The 21,201-nt window shown below is 34.6% G+C and overlaps 1 protein-coding gene across 22 annotated transcripts in view; it reads left to right on the forward strand.

Annotated features, from left to right (window-relative positions):
- Ncor1 (nuclear receptor corepressor 1) overlaps nucleotides 1-21,201 on the forward strand; it is a 141,086-nt gene that overhangs the window by 16,229 nt on the left and 103,656 nt on the right. For 21 of the 22 annotated variants that reach the window (XM_015506815.2, XM_015506813.2, XM_048785910.1 and 18 more), the window contains 3 exons: nucleotides 4,960-5,093; nucleotides 13,438-13,630; nucleotides 17,357-17,539. In XM_015506815.2, coding sequence (XP_015362301.1) covers nucleotides 4,960-5,093; nucleotides 13,438-13,630; nucleotides 17,357-17,539 — 510 coding nt within the window. Of the gene's footprint in view, nucleotides 1-4,956; nucleotides 5,094-13,437; nucleotides 13,631-17,356; nucleotides 17,540-21,201 lie in introns of those variants that run through there. The other variant, XM_048785987.1, reaches the window with a different exon arrangement.

Below are 21,201 nucleotides of genomic sequence, written 5' to 3' on the forward strand. Positions count from 1 at the left end.
TTGTGATCCTCCAGCCTCAGCAGTCTCCCAAGCTGCTGGGATTACAGACATGCACCAGTGTGCCCAGTTTAAGCCTGTGTTCTTTTTATCATTGTTCATTTATATATAAAATGCCTCTTCCCAACCTCTGGTTACTTTTAAGATTTTTATCTTTATCACTGGTTTTTCAACAATTTGGTTGGGATGTACCTTTCTTGAGGTTTTGTTTTGTGGTACCACAGATGGAACTCGGGGGCAGTCAACTACTGAGCCACATCCCCGGCCCTATTTTGTATTTTATGTAGAGACAGGGTCTCACTGAGTTGGCTTAGCGCCTTGCTGTTGCTGAGGCTAGCTTTGAACTCTCCATCCTCCTGTCTCAGCCTCCTGAGCTGCTGGGTTGACAGGTATGCGCCATCACACTTGGCTCTTTTCTTGTGTTTTTTGAATGAGTATGTTATTATTTTTGGCATTTACCAAGCATCTTCTTTGGATTCATAGTTTTTATAATATTTGGGCAATTTTGGGATATTTCCTTTCTTCAATTTTTTTTTCTGTCTCAATAGTTACTCATATTTTGTATTATCCCACAAGTCACTAGGCCTTTTTCATTTTTACTTTTATTTTTTTAATATTTTTTTGGTTGTAGATGGACACAATACCTTTATTTATCTTTATTTGGTGCTGAGAATTGAACCCAGCGCCTCACACATACAAGGCGTGTGCTCTACCACTGAGCCACATCCCCAGCTCCCATTTTTAGTTTTATTTTATCCATTAGTTTGGTTTTCCAATAGCTTTCACAACCAGTGATCTGCTTCTTGTGTAGTTTCCCACCTGCTTTTTTAAAAACTTTTTTATACTTGTTTATGGACCTTTATTTAACCATTTATTTATATGTGGTACTGAGAATCGATACCAGTGCTGCATACATGGTAGGAAAGTGCTCTAACACTGAGCCACAACCCCAGACCTTCAACCTGCTATTAATTTCATCCAATGACATTCTCATTACAGATATTGGATTTTTTGATTGAAATTTGAATATTTGAATTTTATACACTGTTTTGGTGTTGGTTTTTGTTGTATTCCTTTAAAGAGGGTTGGATTTGTTGATAGACAAATTACCTTTTAGGCTTGTTTTTAATCTCTTAGGGCAGATCTAAAATAGACTTTGTGTTCTAATTTAACCCCTGATTAATTATAAGCTTTTGTCCTCTGGAGGGTCTGTATAGTCACTGAGATTTCTTCACTTTTTTGGGGGTGGGTACCAGGGGTTGAATCCAGAGGCACATCCCCAGCCCCACTTTTTTTTTTTTTTTTGAGACAGGGTCTCTCTAAGTTGCTTAGGTCCTCCCTAAATTGCTGAGGCTTTTGTTTGAACTGGGATCCTCCTGCCTCAGCCTCTTGAGCTGCTGGAATTATAGGCATGAACTACCATGTCTGGGTTCATATATATGTATATGTGTATTTTTTTTAAAGGTTTTTTTCAAGAGGAGATTCAAATGAATATTGATCTCAAGTGAACTCTGGGAATTATTTGCTTTATGGTTCTCCCTAATTGTTCTTTCATCATAAGTTGTTTGTAATTATTTTCTTTAAAATTGTTTTTGTCCAGCCTTGTGCTTTTTCTATTCAAAGATTTAAAGGAACTGAAATTCATATTTCAAAAAAAATCTTTATATAACTCCCTTCTCTGCCAGACATGGTGTCTCATGCCTGTAATTGGAGCAACTCAGGAGATTGAGACAAGAGGATCTCGGGTTCAGGGCCAGTCTCTGGAATTTAGCGAGATCCTCAGTAACTTAGTAAGACCCTCTCTCAAAATAAAAACTAAAAAGGACTGGGGATGTAGCTCAATGGTTTTATCCCCACTACCACAAACAAACAAACAAAACTTCTTCTCTTTGGAAGTCTTCTCCAACAATTTTGGTCATCTGACTTCTCCAAACCTGTGCCATTCTTTCTTCCCAACTGTAAGGCAGTGTTTATATTCCCTACCCAAGGCTGCAGTTTGGAAATTGCCTTTAGGTAGAAAGTCTGGAGTATGGCAGGTAGGATTCACCTCGTTTGTTTAGTTTCTCATGGACATTATGTTCTGTGCTGCCTGTTGCCCAGTATGTGAAACTAATTACTACATTTTATGAGTAGTTAATTCTGAGTAATATTATTTCCTCAAAACTGGAAGCTGTAGAGCTCTATTGTTTCTTTTATTTCACTCTTTACTTTTGGATCAAATTTGTCTTATTGAATTCATCCTCTAGAAATTCTCACATGTCTGGGAGTACAGCTGAGTGAGGGTATGTGTTCAGTCTCTTGCACCACAAAATAAAACCAAAACCAAAATTTCAGAGAGACTATGTGGTTGGTATATTTTTATGAGTTCTTGAATTCTGAAAAGTTTGTAGCCCTAAAATTTGGATGATCTGGTTTTAAAATTTGTAAATTAAAAGTAATTTTCCTCTGGACTTGGAATTTGCTCTAGTCTGTTTGCTTCTATTCATTGGTGATGAAAAGGCTGCTTTTCTTTTTTTTCTTTCTTCCTTCTTTTCTTTTTTTCTAATAGGAAACCTGTTTTATATTTCTTGGAGATTATAGTAAAACTTTTATTTTATCATTGAGTTTCTAAACTTTTCATGTGTCCAGTGTGGATTAATTTTTAAATATAATAGTGCTTTTTCCCTGGGCCTTTTTAAATCCAAGGATTATGTTTTTTTCTTACTTCTGAGAAATTCTGTTCTGTTCTTTCTTAGAAAATCTCTCACCTGTGGAGGTGGATATTTGAACTTATTACTCTAACTCCTTTATTTAATATCTTTATATTTTATATTTTCTCTTTTGTGCTCTAAGCGAACTTCTGTCTTTTTTTTCTTTGCCCTTTACCTTTCTGTTTAACAACTGTTTAATTTCAGAGATCAAATTTTTAATTTCTCTGATCACTATTTGATTTTTTTGAGGATATTATATTCTCATGTATTTTTCTACTTTTGCCTATTCCCTTGGATGTAACTTCTTTTTTCTTTTTTAAAATTCTTTTTTTTTATATTTATTTTTTAGTTGGACACAATATCTTTATTCATTTTTATGTGGTGCTGAGGATCAAACCCAGGGCCTCGCACTTGCTAGGCGAGCGCTCTGCCGCTGAGCCACAACCCCAGCCCTAAATTCTTTTTTCTTTTGGAGGCTTTTAAAAGAATTAAAATTATTTTTGTCTTCGGTGTTTTGTTTTGCTTTGTTGTTTTCAACTTTGTGTCTGTTTTCAACTTTGTATTTGAAAGGTTCTGGACATCTCACTTTAATTTGTTCATGATTTCAAAAATTTTTTGTTGGCACAGAGTTCACATTAACAGAAAAGCCACCATTTAAAGTGTCTAATACAGTGGATTTTAGTGTATTTACTATGTTGTGTAATCATCACTATTGTATAAATTCAGAACATTTCCATCGCCTGAAACAGAACTCCATATCTAATAGCAGTCTCAATTCTGCGCCCCCCCCCCGCCCCCGCATCCTCTGGCAATCTCTAATCTATATCTCTATGAATTCGCCTCTTGTACAAATTTAATATAAATGGAATAATATATGTGGCCTTTTTATCTGAATACTTCTTTTTTTAATATATTTTTTAGTTGTCAATAGACTTTATTTATATGTGGTGCTAAGAATTGATCTCAGTGCCTCACACATGCTAGTTAAGCAGTTGACCGCTGAGCCACAACCCCAGCCCTATCCAACTTTCTTTTTAAACTTATAATTTTTTTAGGTTCTTAACTTGTGCTGAATAATATTCTATTGTATGGATATACCATGTTTATTTATTCATTCATTAGTCTTTGGGCATTTGGGTGCTTCTTTTTTGATAATTGTGAGTAGTGGTCCTGAGAATTTGTTTTGTGTCTAGTTGGGTACTTTTAATTCCTTTGGGCATGGATCTTGTATATATATACCAAATTCCTTGGTTATTTAGTAATTTTGTGTTTAACATCTGTTTATGATTGAGTTACCACAATAGATTTGTTATGAAAAGAAGCTTTTGCTAAAAAATCAAGAGCAGACAAATTAGCTTAAGGCTAAGTATAATGGTGCACACTTGTAATTTCAACTGTTTGAGAGACTGAAGCAGGAGGATTGTTTGAGTCCAGGATTTCCAGGCTAGTGTAGGCACCATAACAAAACCCTATTTTTTAAAAAACAATAACAACAACAATGGATTTTTCTTTCTTCTTCTTCCTTCTCATCTTCCTCTTCCCCTCTCCTTTCCCTCTGTCCCCCCTCTTCTTTCTTCCTCCCTATTTCTTCTATCTTATCCCCACCCCTTCCCAGCTGTTGTAAGGTGAACAGCTTTTTCTCTGCTACATCCTTCCACTGTGATGTTCTTTTGCCTCACCTCAGGCCCAAAGCAGTGGACTGTAAGGACACTGAGACTCAACTTGGTTTGGCCAAGTGTTCGATCAAGGGGCCTTGGGCCTGGTGATTCTTGTCAGGGAAAGCGGGTAGAAAAGAAAATCATACAAAAAGGAAAATAAGTATAAAGACATTTACCTAGCTATGGTACAAAAACAATGACTCTTAACTACCAGGTTAATTTTCAGACTTCAGTTTCTTCATTTGTCAAAATGCATTGATGTAACTAGGTTATGTATGTGGCCCTTCTAACTATTCATTTTTAGTTTGGAATACTTTCTAGGATTTCATATTGAATACTAGAGTTTGAGATTTTACTTATGTGAACAGTACACATTGGGAGTTACAGTAATATGTTATTAGAGGGATGAATAAAATATAGGCTGAACTTCAGATTTCATTTTGAGTTATTTTTCATGATAAGCAGTTAAAATGTTGATTGTTTTAGTTTTATGGGGAAGAATTGGCTAAGTGAAGGATTGAAGTCTTCATTGCTGTTTCCTTAACTAATTATTTTGATTAATTATGCTTTTCAGTTATTGGTTAATAGCTAATTTTTTGTTATTTTAATATCAGGAGTTTGCAGTCCCTGACTATCGCTCTTCTCATCTTGAAGTTAGTCAGGCATCACAGCTCTTGCAGCAACAGCAACAACAGCAGCTTCGAAGACGACCTTCCTTACTTTCAGAATTTCACCCAGGGTCTGACAGGTAATGGAATTTTTAAAAGGATTATAATTTGGTCATTTCGTTTTTGGGGGAGGGTGGTGTGCCGGGGATTGAATGCAAGGGCACCTGATTACTTAGCTACGTTCCCAGCCCTATTTTGTATTTTATTTAGAAACATGGTCCACTGAATTGCTTAGCAACTCACTTTTGCTGAGGCTGGCAAAAGTGATCTTGCCTCAGCCTCCTGAGCTGCTGGAATTACAGGCCTGTGCCACCAAGCCTAGTTTGCAGTTTCTTTTATTATTATTTTTCACTAACCAAGATATGAGTGGGCATTTATAATTTATATTTTGAGCCCTTTATATTGTTTGATCTTCTATAGTAGTTATCACAATAGTTATCAAGTTTTTAAAACTTGTTTCCACAACATTAATGTTAATGTTGGGGGAAATAATGGATACCTATGTTTGAATCCTGGTAACCTTGGTTGTTTTATATAAACTAATGATGTTCTTTCTCAATTTATACTACATACTGGAACCACCTGGGATAACCAAGTCCCCTCACAGAACAATTAAATCACTCTCTGAAGTTGTACCCAAGTATTAGTTTAGTGTCTATAGTTTCCTAGGTGAGTTTCATTTGCAGCTAGGGTTGTAAGTTTCTGACTTAGACTATTTCAGCTTTAATTTTCTGACTTGTAACAACGGGGATATTAATGCCATGGTGTTCAAAGTAAATAGTAAATTTCCATCAGTTAGAGTAGTCCCTGTATGTGGTAGTCTTTTTCTCCAATGTCTTTACCATCTCTTCTTTTACTTTTTTTCAATTATAAAGTTTTTTTAAAATAAATTTATTGCATATATTTAAGGTATGTGTATAACATGATGCTATGGTACACATATAAATAATTAAAAGGTTACTGTACTGAACAAACTAACATATTCATAATTTCCATTGTTGCTCCCCTCTTTTCCAGCAAGAGCAACTAAAATTGACCCACTTGGCATGCATCCCAAATACGGTTTTATTGCCTAGTCCTAGTGGTATAGGTCAGATCTTTGAACTTGTCATCCTACATATCTGGTACTTTGTATCATCTGACTACATCATCCTATTTTCATCTTTCCTCTGCCTTTGGAACTGCTGTTTTGTTCTCTATCTCTAGCCATTTTTCTTTTGTACTAGGGATTTAACCTAGGGGAACTTTATCACTGAGCCACATCCCTGGCCCTTTATATTTTTTATTTGAGACAGGGTCTTGCTAAGTTTCTTAGGGCCTTGCTAAGTTACTAAGGCTGGTCTCAAACTTGTAATCTTCTTGCCTCAGCCTCCTCAGTTGCTGGGATTACAAGCGTGTGCTACCATGCCCTGGGTATATTCTAATTTTTTTAAAAGTTTTTTTTTTTATATATACTTTTTAGTTGTAGATAGACACAATACCTTTATTTTTATTTGGTGCTGAGATTCAAACCTAGTGCCTCACACATGCTAAGTAAGCACTCTACCACTGAGCTACAACCCCAGCCCCATATATTTGAATTTTTAAAAAAAGATTCCATATGTAAATGAGATCATGCGATAATTTTTTTTCTGTGTCTGGTTTATATCACTTAGCATAATGTCCTCCAGGCCCATCCATGTTGTGGAAAATGGGTAGATCTCATTCATTTTTTTTTTAAACCTGAATAATGTATACACACATGTACACACATCAGTTTCTTTATCAACTTATCCATCAATAGACAGATTTTTTTTCTTTTTTCATATCTTGGCTATTATGAATGATGCTGACTAAAATCAGAGTGCAGACGTCTTTCATTTCTTTTTAGTATATGTTCATAAGAGGGATTGCTGGTTCATATGATAGTTCTATTTTTATTTCTTCAGAAACCTTCATACTCCTTTCCACAATGATATACTATTCACATTCCTGGCAATAGTGTGCAAGAGTTCACTTTTCTCCAAACCCTTGTCCACATTTGTTATTGTTTGATATTTTGATAATGGCCATTCTAATAGGTAGGAGGTATTATCTTATATATGGTATTTTTTTTTTTGAGAGAGAGAAAAGAGAGAGAGAATTTTTTTTTAATATTTATTTTTCAGTTTTCAGTGGACACAACATCTTTATTTTATGTGGTGCTGAGGATCGAACCCAGCGCCCTGCACATGCCAGGCGAGTACGTTACCGCTTGAGCCACATCCCCAGCCAATATAATGATTTTTAAAAATATTTTTTTAGTTGTAGATAGGCACAATATGTTTATTTATTTTTATGTGGTGCTGAGGATCAAACAGAGGGCTTCATACCTGCAAGGCAAGAACGCTACCACTGAACTACCCCAGCCCCTTATATAGTGGTTTTGATAATGGTGTTGAGTAATTTTTCGTGTAACTTAACAATTTATTTATTTTTTCCTTTTTCCTCAGTACCAGAGATTGACCTCAGGGACACTCGACCGCTGAGCACATCCTCAGCCCTATTTTGTATTTTATTTAGAGACAGGGTCTCACTGAGTTGCTTAGCACCTTGCTTTTGTTGAGGCTGCCTTTGAATTTGCAACTCTCCTGCCTCAGCCTCCTGAGCTGCTGGGATTACAGGCATGTGCTACCATGCAAGGCTCATGTAACTTAACAATTTTTATGTTTTCTTTGAAGAAATGTCTATTCAGGGTTTTGGGGAGTTTTGCCTCTTCTTTTTTCTTTCCTTTCTTTTTTTGGGAAGTACTGGGGATTGAATCCTGGGCATTGTTCATGCTAGACAACTAACCACTCTACCACTGAGCTGTGTTCCTAGCTTCTTTTTAAATTTTAATATTAAGGAGCTGGGTACAGTGGTGCATGACTGTAATCCCAAGGATTTGGGAGATTGAGGCAGAAGAATCTCAAGTTTGAGGCCACCTTGGGCAAATTTAGACCCTTTCTCAAAATAAAAAACAAACAAACAAAAAAATAGTTTGGAAAGTAGCTGAGTGGTAGTAAGCCCCTGGGTTTGATCCCCAGTATTGGGAAAAAAATTTATTGTACCAGATTATAGTAGAACTTTCATTGATTATAATGTTAGCTGTGGGTTTTTCATAAATGGTCTTAATTATGTTGAGGAACTTCTATATCCAAATTGTTAGGGTTTTTTTCCCATTATTTTTTTAAATTTTATTTATCTTCAGTGGTAGGTGGACATAATAACTTTATTATTTATGTGGTGCTGAGGATTGAACTTGGTGCCTCACAAGTGCTAGGCAAGTTCTCTACCACTGAGCCACAACCCCAGCCCAAGTGTTAGTTTTTATCAGGAAAGGATGTTGGAAGATGGAGATGTATCTCAGTGGTAGATAGCTTGCCTAGTATGTATGAGGCCCCTAGGTTCGATTCACTGCACTGGGAGTAGGGGCAGGGAAAAAGAGTTGGATTTTGTTGGATGCTTTTTCACATCAATTGATGTTATGTTTTTTCTTAATGTGATGTAACACATGGATGGGTTTGTATATGCTAAACCAGTCTTTCATGCTTGGGATAAATTCCACTTGGTTATGATGTATTTTTTTTTTGAGGGGGGTTACTAGGGATTGAACTCGGGGGGCACTCAACCACTGAGCCACATCCCCAGCCCTGTTTTGTATTTTATTTAGAGATAGGGTCTCACTGAATAGCTTAGCGCCTCACTGTTGCTGAGGCTACCTTTCAACTTGTGATCCTCCTTCACAGCCTCCTGATCTGCTGGGATTACTGGTGTTGTGCTAGTTGCTCGATGCTGAGAGCCATAGCCGAGTCGGAATGACGCATGGTGTATCATCTTTTTGATATATTTTTGGATTCATTTGCTAATATTTTATTGAGGATTTTTGCATCAGTAATCTATCAGAGAGACTGGCCTATTGTTTTCTGGTTTAGGAATCAAGGTGATGTTGGCCTCATAAAATGTGTTTGGAATTAGCCCTCAAGCTCTCATTTTTTGAATAGTTTAAGATTTGTAGTATTAATTTTTCTTTGGATATTTTGTAAAATTCAGCCTGAAGCCATCTCATCCTGGACTTCTCATTTCTGGGAAATTATGATTGCTTCTTCAATTTGTGTGTGTGATTGGTTTGGTCAGACTTTCTATTTCTTTATGATTCAATCTTAGTAGGTTATATTTTTCTAGGAATTTATTTATTAGTGACAAATAATTATAACAGGCCCTTATTATCTGTTTTAGTTCTGTGATATCTGTAGTAATTTCTTTACTATTCACTATACTTATTAAATTTCTTTTCTAGTTTTCAATAGTATAAGGAACCTTATTTCCTATCTTTAAAATGTGTTTACTTGTTTAGATATTATGATGATAAGATTTAAAATTATTTGGCTACATTTAAAATTACTATATATATACTTTTTGGTGAAATTTGTAGAGATAATTTATGTTAACCCTCCCCAATTTCTAACAAATATTCAAAAGTAGTTTTTAAAAAGGTTTAAAATTTTTAAGTTGTATGAAAAAAAGAAAAGTAATCTTACTTCTACCATGAACTTGGAAAAATGAGATTTAGGGAAAGGAATTAGAAGGAAATTTGAATGACTTGACCTCCTGTTACCTACTTTTTTTTTTTTTTTAAAGAGAGAGAGAGAGAATTTTTTTAATATTTATTTTTTAGTTTTTTCGGAGGACACAACATCTTTATTTTTATGTGGTGCTGAGGATCGAACCTAGCGCCTTGCACATGCCAGGCGAGCGCGTTACTGCTTGAGCCACATCCCCACCCACTTTTAACTCTCAAAGAAGCAGTGTTGAGAGAAAGAAAGAGGGTCAGTAATATCCTAGGATTTCTCATGCATATTTCCTAATTGGAGAAAAGTTAAATGGGGGTGATAGTGAATGGTATGCTTAGACATTCCCATTCTGCTGTCTTGGTTTCTCAGTGGCTGCAGATAGAGGACCTGTGGTGTGAAATTTTCCAGGGTGATGAGCAAGCCCTCGGGAGTAATTTATATGTCTGTTTGGAAGAGTAGATCAGCAGAGGCTTGAACACAGCAAATACATACCTGGAAAGAGAAATTAAAGAAAACTCAGTGTGCCCTCCCCCCAAAAAGCCTTTTGTGTAAGAAACACAAACCAAGAATATACCCTATTAGTGCAGTGTACTGTTGATGAACTTAAAATGATACATTCAAAAATAAAATAAGACAACCAAAGAAATAAAATGATTGATTGGACATTCAGATATCACCCTGCCCACCTTTATAAAATCAGTATATAAAATGAAAAGGATCAAGGAATAAAATAAGGTATGATTGAAAGTAAGAAGTCTTGACAGAATCAGAATGAATGCAGAAGGACAAAGTTTAGGCAGTTACAAAGAAGTAGAAAAATATGAAGATCATCTAACATGATAACATATATTTCTGGACTGGAGAAACTTGTAAAGTATAGAAATTATGTAATTGAACAACAAATGTTTTCCCCTTAAAGTTTAAGAGGAACTCTAGGTTGGCAGAGGGTTTTCTTGTGGGCTAGCAATAACTTTGATTCTTTGTGCTGTGTTGACTGGCTTGGCCTTTAACCTCATGACAGATGGTAGTTTTTTTCCCCCATTTTTTTTTAATTGTTGCATTATAGTTCTACATAATGGTGAAATTTGTTGTTACATATTCCTGTGTGCATAACTTGGCCAATATTATTCCCCATTTACCCGCTTTCCCTTTACTCTTTCTTCCCATGGTGTCCTTAATCTACTGATCTCCCTTCAGTTTTCATGAGACCCCCCCCTCCCCAACTTTCTTTTCCTTTTTCTTCTTTAGTTTTCACATATGAGGGAAAACATATGACCCTTGACCTTCTGAATTAGGTTTATTTTGCTTAACATAGTATTCTCAAGCTCTATCCATTTACCTGCAGATGACCTAATTTCATTTTTCTTTATGCCTGAGTAAAACACTGTTGTTTGTATGAATGTATGTGGATCACATTTTCTTTATCTTTTCATCTGGTTCCATAGTTTGACTATTGTGAATTGTGCTATTATAAACATGCATATGCCTGTTTCCTTATAATAAGTATGATGACTTTAATTCTTTATCATAAATACTGAGGAGAGGTATAGGTGGTTCATGTAATGGTTTCATTTCTAATGTTTTGAGGAAACTCCATATTGATTTCCAGAGTGGTTATACTAATTTTTACAAACCCATCAACAATGGAAAAGTATTTTTTTCCCCTACATCTTCTCCAGCATTTATTATTGTTTGTATTCTTAATAGCTGTCATTCTGACTGGAGTAAAATGTGTTTGATAGTTACTTCTGGCTAATGAGTGGAGGATGAATCTCTTGATTAATGTAGCTATTGTTGTTGAAATTGTGAAGTGCAAGCTCTTCAACTTTGTTCTTTTTTTCCCAAGGTCATGTTGACATTCCATATAAATTTTTTAATTTTTTTAGTTGTCAATGGACCTTTATTTTATTTATTTATATGCGGTGCTGAGAATCTAACCCAGTGCCTCACACGTGCTAGGCAAGCGCTCTACTACCGGGCCACAACCCCAGCCCCTCCATATAAATTTTAAGATAGTCTTTCTACTTCTTTAAAAAAATGCCAATGGGAGTTTGATGGAGATCACATTGAATGACTCTGTTAAGTTACTTTGTATTAGCTCAACAGTGTTACATCTTCCAATGCATGAACATGAAATTTCTTACTGTTTTGGAGGAGGGGGCACTGGAGATTGAACTCAGGGGCACTTGACCACTGATCTACATCCCCAGACCTATTTTTTTTTTTTTTTTTATTTAGAGACAGGGTCTCACTGAGTTGCTTAGTACCTCACTTTTGCTGAGGCTGGCTTTGAACTTGTGATCCTCCTGGAGATTATAGGCGTGTGCCACAAGCACCCAGCTAAATTTCCTACTTTTTTTTTTTTTAATCTTTTATTCCAGCTGTGTTTTCTGAGTTTCAGTGTTTAAGTCTTGATCCTCCTTGGTCAAATTTTATTCTTATTTCATTCGGGTGCTATTGCAAATAGAATTATTTTTAAAATCCTTCTCAGGTTGTTCAAAGCTAGTATGTGGAATACAATGGGATTTTGTGTGTTGATTTTTGTGTCCTGCAACTTCATTGCATTTGCTTATTTACTCTTAAGCATTTTATGTGACTTCTTTAGTGTTTTCTATGTAAGAGATTATGTCTTCTGTGAACAGGAATGTGTTTCCAATTTTGGACACTTTTTATTTCTTTTTCTTGCCTGATGGTCTGACAAGAATGTCCAGTGGTGAAAGCAGTCATCCTTGTTTTATTCCTAAAGCTTCTTGCTCCACTGTTTTTTGTGACAAGGTTCCTCATTTTAAGAGGTCATGGAATTTTGTGTTTTAAATGAGGTTTACAATTTTTGAAGTATAATTTTATAGGCCTTAGCATTTTTTATCATCTCTCCTAAACATGAAACCCAATGATTATGTTTTCAGTGAAATGTTGTTTTTTTGAGATGTTAATTTAAAGCTTGGCCATAAAGTAAAATATCACCTCTGTAAATACTTTGGTAGAAAATTGTCAAGTTAATGAATACCCATAACCAAGACTCTGTAATACATCATGTAGACAAATAACAGATGCATCCTAACTTTCAAGACACTTTTTTCTTTTGGGGGGAAATTTAGAATTTTGGGGGTCAGGATGATGTGCTAAGAAACAGCATTGGAAAAAACTTGGTCTTTTTTTTCTTTTCTCTTTAGTGGTAGTAGGGATTGAACTCAAGTCCTCCCACATGTGATACAAGTGTTCTCCCACTGAACTACACCCATCCTACCCCCTTATTTATTTTCAAATAGGGCCTCACTAGTTTGCCTACACTATCCTGGACCTTGAATCCTTCTGCCTCAGCCTCCCTAGTAGCTGGGATTATAATTCTGTGCCACTCTGCCTGGCATGTAATAGACCAATCTTTAAGACTCGATGACACCTTACTTCAAGTCACTTGGCTCTCCATGTAGCAGTAGCTGGGAGTTTTTTTTTGTTTTTTTTTTTTCCTGCTTATTTTTATTATTGGTTGAAAAATCCTCAGATCTGGAATTCATTTTTTATGGCATAGGGTTTAAAACTATTTTATGGATATCCTTTAGGAACTTGTAATTTCTTTTGCAAATCAAAATCTTTTGTCATTTACTTCCAGATTTTTTTTTTTTTTTTTTTTTTACCATCCTTCCCTTCCCTGCCAAAGAATCTGTTATTAGAATTAGAAGTTTAATAGTACTCTAGTACGGTATATATTATTCTGAGTTGAGCAGGAGGCAGGAAGCAGTTCACTTTGAAAATAAACACAAATTTTTAATTTATTTAAAAGTCTTACCAGGATGTTAGAAGTATCACTTAAGAATTTTCAAGAATTTTTTTTGGTTGTTGTTATACGTATTAGGCCTCAAGAGAGGAGAACTGGATATGAACAGTTTCACCCAGGCCCATCCACAGTGGATCATGATTCACTGGAATCCAAGCGACCACGTCTGGAGCAGGTTTCTGATTCCCATTTTCAGCGTGTCAGTGCTGCGGTTTTACCTTTAGTGCACACGCTGCCAGAAGGATTGAGGTCTTCTGCAGATGCTAAGAAGGTAAATATTTGTTCTCTTGCCCTGTGGAGCTATAGGTTTGTAATGTTTATTTAGCCATATTCAGGCACAGTGCCTAAAAGACAGTCCAGTTATGCCACTCCCTAAAGGCTACTGCTAATAGGAAAGTAAAAATTTTGTTAAATAGAACCATATAACACAGATTTAGTTCTCCAGACTTTAAAGTCAGTACTTTTGACTTTTTAGGAAATGAAAACAATCTGAGAACTGATAAAGAAAAATTTCTGTTGGCTAATTCTCAGAAATTTGGACTGACTTGCTGCACTATAAAATATGGTCTGAGGCACTCAAGACTACCAGTTTTGTCAAATTTAAATTATATTTTAAATAAGCCCCTATAATGTAGTAGCAATTTATTAACTTACTACATAGGCGAAAACACATTTTAGGTACAGTTTAACTATAGTTTTTAATGTAGAAAAAAATTTGCTTCTAATTTATATAAGTATTACAAATACAGAAAACTTGGAAATGATAGAGGAAAGAAGTGATGTAATTTATTTGCAGATAATGACTCCCTTATTTCGTTAATTTTTAAATAAAATTTTGTATATTTACTGCACTATGTGATATTTGATATATATGTATATTTTGGAATGAGTCAATCAAACTAATTAACGTATTTTTTACCTCTTGTAGTTGCCTTTTATGTGGTAAGAAAATTTAAAATCTCTTAGCAATTTTCAAGTATATAATATATTATGGTTAACTAGAGTCATTCGTACATTCAGATGGAACAAATACTTTTAGTGTTAACTATATTTTGTGACATTTCAAATAATGCATAGAGTGAATTTATGAGAGTTCTTTTAAGCTCACATTATTTTTCCTCTTGTGTTTGTTATTACCCTTCTTTTGTGAAATGTGTCCCTGTATTATGCTTTTGCTTTGTTGTTATGCTTATCTTTTTCAGTGGTCTGTTTTCCTTATTAAATTTGTAGAGTAGGAAATACCTAACAAGTAGGTATTGAATAAATACTTGTTTTAAAATAAGTTAAGAAATGCTTAACAGTGGCATATTAACCATTTTTATTAACATCTGTTAATGCTTTCCCCACTGTCTTTTGTCTTAATTTTTTTTTTTTTTTTTTGAAGCAGGGGCACTTAACCACTGAGTCACATCCCCAGCCCNAACTAAAAAATAAAAAAAAAAAATATTAAAAAAAAAAAAAATAGCTGTCTGGATGTTGCATGAAGGTGGGGACAATGTTTCGATTGTAATTTTGTGCCTAAATTCTGTCATATAAGGATGTACTCAGGAGTTTTATCTTTTTGTTAAATATTTAATCAGAAAGGAAGTCGTGGAAAATATTGATATGTAATACCAATTCTTAGGGCATGCATCAGAATTACCTGTGGAGCATTTTCAAAATCTACTGATGAAAGTATAATGTTTTACATTTATACATAATTATATAACACAAATATTAATATAACATGGAAGTCCGGATGATTCATTAAATATTTTTCTCTGTACATTAATGTTTCAAAGTTTTCAGGAACAAGCTGTCTCACAATTAAAGAAGACCTTAAGAAAATTAACAAAGTCTGCAGTTAGTCTTCATTTAGTGCCAGAGTAGCTGGTTTAGTGAATTCAAGATCGTTATGCTTTGGTGGGTGACTCAAGAGGAATGGAGACAGAAGGATTGCAATTTCAAGGCCAGCCTCAGCAATTTAGTGATGCCCCAAGCAACTTATTGAAATGCTGTCTGAAAATGAAAAGGGCTAGAGATGTGGCTTAGGGGTAAAGCACTCCTAGGTTAAATATCCAGTCCCAAAAAAAGAAGAATTACTATGCCTTTCATGGTATTAGTGAATGTTAAAAAGATATTATAAAGATATTTCCGCCTATATTTTGTTTTTTAAGGTTGATGGGGAGATGGTCATACCCCAGATATGATTTCTTATTTTGAAGACACTGTTTTCTTTTGAAAACTAGTAACTTCAAGAATTTATATTGTAACAGAGGAAGCATGAAGTACAGGGTTTAAGGCTGCTAGAGATAAACTGCATATTAAACCTAAATGATACAGGAATTTAACTGTATTATTGATCTATTGTTATTTAAATTTTTTTTAGATTTATATGTGTGTATATACATATATATATATACATATACTTTTTTTTTTTTTTTTTTTAGAGGTTCTAGAGATAGGCCTTGTGCATATTAGGCAACTATTCTGCTTCTGAGCTATATTATTCTTTGTTTTATTAAGGCTTCCTTATAGAGTTTATAGGATTTTAGGATGTAGCCACCATCATCTTTTCTCCAGATGTCCCTTTTATTAAGTGTGTGCTATGTCAGGTTTAGCCTTTTTAGGCTTTTTAGCAATATACATGTTATGTTTTAGCTGCGGTCTCTGTAGCAAAGTGGTTTGAGACAATTATTTAGGTATCTCTTCTGTACATTCTTGGTTTAGAATTAGAACCAGCTAGGTTTTGTTTGTTTTTTGGTACTAGGAATTGAACCCAGGGGCACTTAACCACTGAGCCACATCCCAGCCCCTTTTTATATGTAGAGACAGGGTCTTGTCAAGTTGCTTAGGGCCTTGCTAAGTTGCGGAGGCTGTCTTCAAACACTTGATTCTCCTGCCTCAGTCTCCCGAGCCTCTGGGATTACAAATCAGCACCACTGTACCAGGCTCATTATTTAATACCTGTTAGGTTTTTACAGTTTCACTTATCATTCTCATTCTGGGCTTCTCATAGCCTAAAGAAAACTAAAACCTCAAACTAAAATTCATTTGTTTTATGACCTGGCTTATATCTTTACCTCATATTGGAAGTTAGTGATTTTGTGTGTGTATTGTGATAGTAGATTTTGGGTGGAGGGGCTTTCATTCTTTTGCAGATTTGTTGGTGGAATTGATGAAGTTTTTCTTTTCTTTTCTTTTTCTTTTTTTTTTTTTGTGTGTGTGTGTAAAGTAAGATGATGGTTTTTCACTAAAGAGAGATTACATGTGTTATAGTATGGACAGGCTTAGTTGTCTATCTGCTTTACGATGGTAGGCCTAGAAATGGTAAGAACAAATGTTCCTAGGTCTGACTTCTGTGCCTCAGCTTTGATCCTTAGAAATTCTGAAAACTCTGTGTGTGTGTGTGTGTGTGTGTGTGTGTGTGTGTGTGAGAGAGAGAGAGAGAGATAGATAGATATTGGGGATTGAACCCAGGGCCTTATACATGCTGAGCATATACTGTACCACTCAGTTACATCCCCCAGGCCCTGAAAAATTTTTGATAGGAGTTCTTGGCCATATCATAGCTGTTAAGTTGGGTGGACACACAGGTTTTACCTGGAGAGACACTATTTTTTATTCTTATTTTAAAGAGCCGTTGCAAGAAAATGGCTCAGAAATTTATCTCTTTCTTTCCTTTCCTTTCCCTAGAATTTCCCAGTAGTGTCAGTATTGTTACTGAAGACTGATCAACCACCTGGCCACCTCACTGTGTATAGCTTTTAGGGTCTTCAAAATAGTGAATGATTCATCTAAACTAGAAAAGTTCTGTAACCATCTGTGGGATTTATGTATGTACATTTGCTTGTGTGTGGATATGAAAATTGGTAGTAAGAGACTGCTGTTAGGGAAATAGTACACATGGCTCTGCTGTATTTTAAAAGTTACTTTTTCAGTTAAGACCATCTTGACTCTTAAACAGCCAGTGTGCTGTTAGTGAGAAATAAATTGCTGGTCTCAAATTTCTTTAAAGGATCCAGCATTTGGAGGCAAACATGAAGCTCCATCTTCTCCAATCTCTGGGCAACCATGTGGAGATGATCAAAATGCTTCACCTTCCAAGCTTTCAAAAGAAGAGTTAATACAGAGTATGGATCGTGTAGATAGAGAAATTGCGAAAGTAGAACAGCAGATCCTTAAACTGAAAAAGAAACAAGTAAGTGCTTTTATTTCTTAATATATGCTAATATGTTTTTCCCCCTAAAGAAGGTAATGTTGAATTTTCCATATTTTAGAACTATATATAAAAGGAATCATTCCTTATATAGTCTGTGATTTGCTTTTTTTGGCTATTAGTTTTCTTAGTTTCTGTACTGTCTGATTATATATTCTTTGAGTGTACTGTATGATGCCAAATTTGTTAAAATGAGAGTACAATTTTACATTCCCATTTGTAGCATGGATGTGTATTAGTTTATGCACATCCTTATCTTTACTTGATGTATATTTTTTTTCATTTGGATATGAAGTAGTTTTCACTTTGGTTTTAATTTGCATTTCCTTGATTAGAAATGAGGCTGGGCTTAGTTTCACTTGTTTGTGGCTTGTTTTCCCAGTACGTATCATTAAAGTCTTGTATCCTCTTAAGTTGTTTTGTTATTTTCTTATCTTTATTTCCTACCAGGTGTAGTGTTGCATGCCTGTAATCCCAGCTACTTGACAGGCCAAGGCAGAAGGATCATAATTTTGAGGCTAGTCTCGGCAACTTAGTGAGACCCTATCTCATAAGAAAAAGAGTTGTGGATGTAGTTTAGGGATAAAGTACTTGCCTAGCATGTGTGGGGGGAAAAAAGATTTCTTAAAGACTTGTCAGTTATGTACATCATAGATATCATTTAAGTTGTGGTTTGTCATTTCATTTTTTTTAAGGAAGGATTTGCTTTTTAAATGAGAAAGTATTTTGCCTTGATATATTGTCTAGACTGGTCCGTAACTCCTGAACTCAAGTGTTCCTCCTGCCTCAACTCTCAAGTAGCTATGATTACAGGTGTATGCCACCTGGCTCAAGGAAGGACTTTTTAAAAATTAAGATTATATGTCATATTCCACAATACTTACCTTTTCAAAGTGCTTGTAATATATTTATAAAGATTTGCCATCACCAGTAATTCCAGATATCAAGTTAATTTTTATTACTTTAAGAGAAAGCCCCATATCAATTAGTAGTTACTCCCCATTTCTCTCATTTTCATCCTTTGGCTTCCCCTCAACTGTCTGTGTCTATGATTTGTGTATTTTGGACATTTTGGCCTATAGCAACATAAATTATGTGACTTTTTGTGTTTGACTGCATTTATTTAGCATGTTTTCAAGATTCATCCATGCAGTATTTTGTATGGACACTTTATTACTTTATGATTGAATAATAGTTCCATTGCTTGGCTATATTTTATTTGTTCATTCATTAGTTGGTAATCATTTGGTTTGTCCACTTTTTGACTATGATGAATAATGCTGATGTGATATTCATATTTTTGCATTGACATGTTTTCCCCCTTGGATATACATCCAGGAGTGGAATTGCTGGGTCATGTGGTAAATCCATTTAAATGTTTGAGGAACTTCCAACTGTCTTCCAAAGTGGCTGAACCATTTTATATTCCCACCAGAAGTTTATAAGGGTTCCACTTTTTCTGTCTCCTTGTCAATGGTGTTTTTTGGTGAACAGAATTTCTTTAAGTCTTATGAATAAGGTAATTTATTATATTCTTAAAGTTTTGTAGTTTTGCTTTCCACATTATTCTTTTAAAATATTTTTAGTTGTAAAGGGATCTTTTATTTATTTATTTATTTATTTATATGTGGTGCTGAGGATTGAACCCAGGGCCTCACACATGCCAGGCAAGTGCTCTACCACTGAGCCACAACCCCAGCCTCAGCCACAACCCCAGCCTCCCACATTATTCTTTAATCCACTGGAAATTAACTTTTTGTCACCCTCAAGGTAACAGTCAAAAGCCCCCCCCACCAACTGCTCTTTAGTATTGATTCTATTATAATTAATGTTTACATCTATAAATAGATTGCTTTCTGGGCTTTGGGTTCCTGTCTGCTGGTATTGTCTTCTTAGGTTCTCCTACTTATTAGAGATTTATAGTAATTCTTATTCAGTAAGGTATGCCCCACTTCTGTGTAAACATTTCAGCTACCAAAAATTTTTGTATCTCATATAATTTTTAGGATCACGTTGTTCATTTCTCCGAAAAATCTTTCTGAAATTTTAGAGGGAATCATATAGAATGTAGAAATCAATTTTGAGGGAGTGATGTCTTCTATTTTTTGCATACTGGGGATTGAACCCAGAGCCTTACTCATATTAGGCAAGTGTTTTACCAGTGAGTTATATACCCAGCCCAGAAAAGATATCTTTATGATTTTGAGTCTTAACAATCCATGAATATAGTATACTTTTCCATTTTTTAATTTTTTTTTCATGTTTTATTTATTTTGTGATTCTGGGGATTGAACTTAGGGCCTCACATATGCCAGTCAAATGCTATACCACTGAGGTACACTCCAGCCTTTTTTAAATTTTGAGAAAAGATTTTATTACTTTTACTAGGCTGAATTAGAACTTGTGATCCTCCTCCTTCAGCCTCTAAGTCATTGGGATTGCAGGTGCATGCCATTGTACCTAGTTCATGTTTTAGTTTTGTCCAAAAATATTTTATGTACCTTGTGTTAGAGTCAACTTAGATACTTTATATTTTTATGTTATTGTTAATAATATCTTTGTAAAATTTTTATTTGTTTAAATATTACATTTGACTTCTTTTATACTAACTAGCAGCTTCTCAAAATTATTGTTTTTATGCTAATGATTCATAGATTGTTTTGGGGCCTCTGTATAGGTAAGAGTCATGTCAACATTTTAAAAAATAACATTTTTGTTTTTATCTTTACAGTTTTATTTCTTTTATTTATTTTTCTATTGTTTTATTGTTCTGGTTCAGACTAATATTTAAAGTGATCATTGTTGTTCTTTGCTGCTTTCATTCATTCATTTATTTATTTTTAATTATTTTTTAGTTTTAGGTGAACACAATACCTTTATTTTTATGTGGTTCTGAGGATCCAACCCAGTGCCTCATGCATGCTAAGCAAGCACTCTACCACTAAGCCACTGTTAAAGAAATGTGTTTTACATTTTATCATTGATTATGTTGAGTTTTTTGTAGACACTCTTCATCAGGTTGGAAAATTTCCTTCTATTTCAATATGCAGACTTTTTATTTAATCATGAAGGAATGTTTAGCTATACCATTTTTTTTACATTTACTGAAAATCTTTCTCCTTTAATATCTCAATGTGATGAACTCATTTAGTTTTAAATCACCTGTGTATTTTAGTGTTCAGCCTAAAACAGTCATGATATATTATCTCTTTTTAAAATTTAATTGCTGGATTTAATTTAACAATATTTATTTTGAGTTTTGTTTTGCAATACTGGGGATTGAAGCCTGGGCCTCACATGTGCTAGGCAAGTGCTCTATCCTCAGCCCTTTTTAAATTTTATTTTGAGGTAGGGTCTCGCTAAATTGCCCAGCATTTAGTAATCTAGCAGATTGCTGGAGGCTGAATGTCAATAACTAATAAAAATTTTTAAAAAGGTTTAACTGACTAGGAAACTAACAATCTTTAAAAATTTATACACCTAAAAATCAGGACTTAAAAATATACAACATAAAAACTGACAACTCCTCGAGAAAATGAAAAAATTTAAAATCCCAGTGGTAATTGATATGTTGCCAATAAAAATAAGAAATTTTATATATATATATATATATATATATATATATATATATATATATATATATA

Source organism: Marmota marmota, unplaced genomic scaffold (genome assembly GCF_001458135.2).
Source record: "Marmota marmota marmota unplaced genomic scaffold, marMar, whole genome shotgun sequence".
Lineage (NCBI taxonomy): Eukaryota > Metazoa > Chordata > Mammalia > Rodentia > Sciuridae > Marmota > Marmota marmota.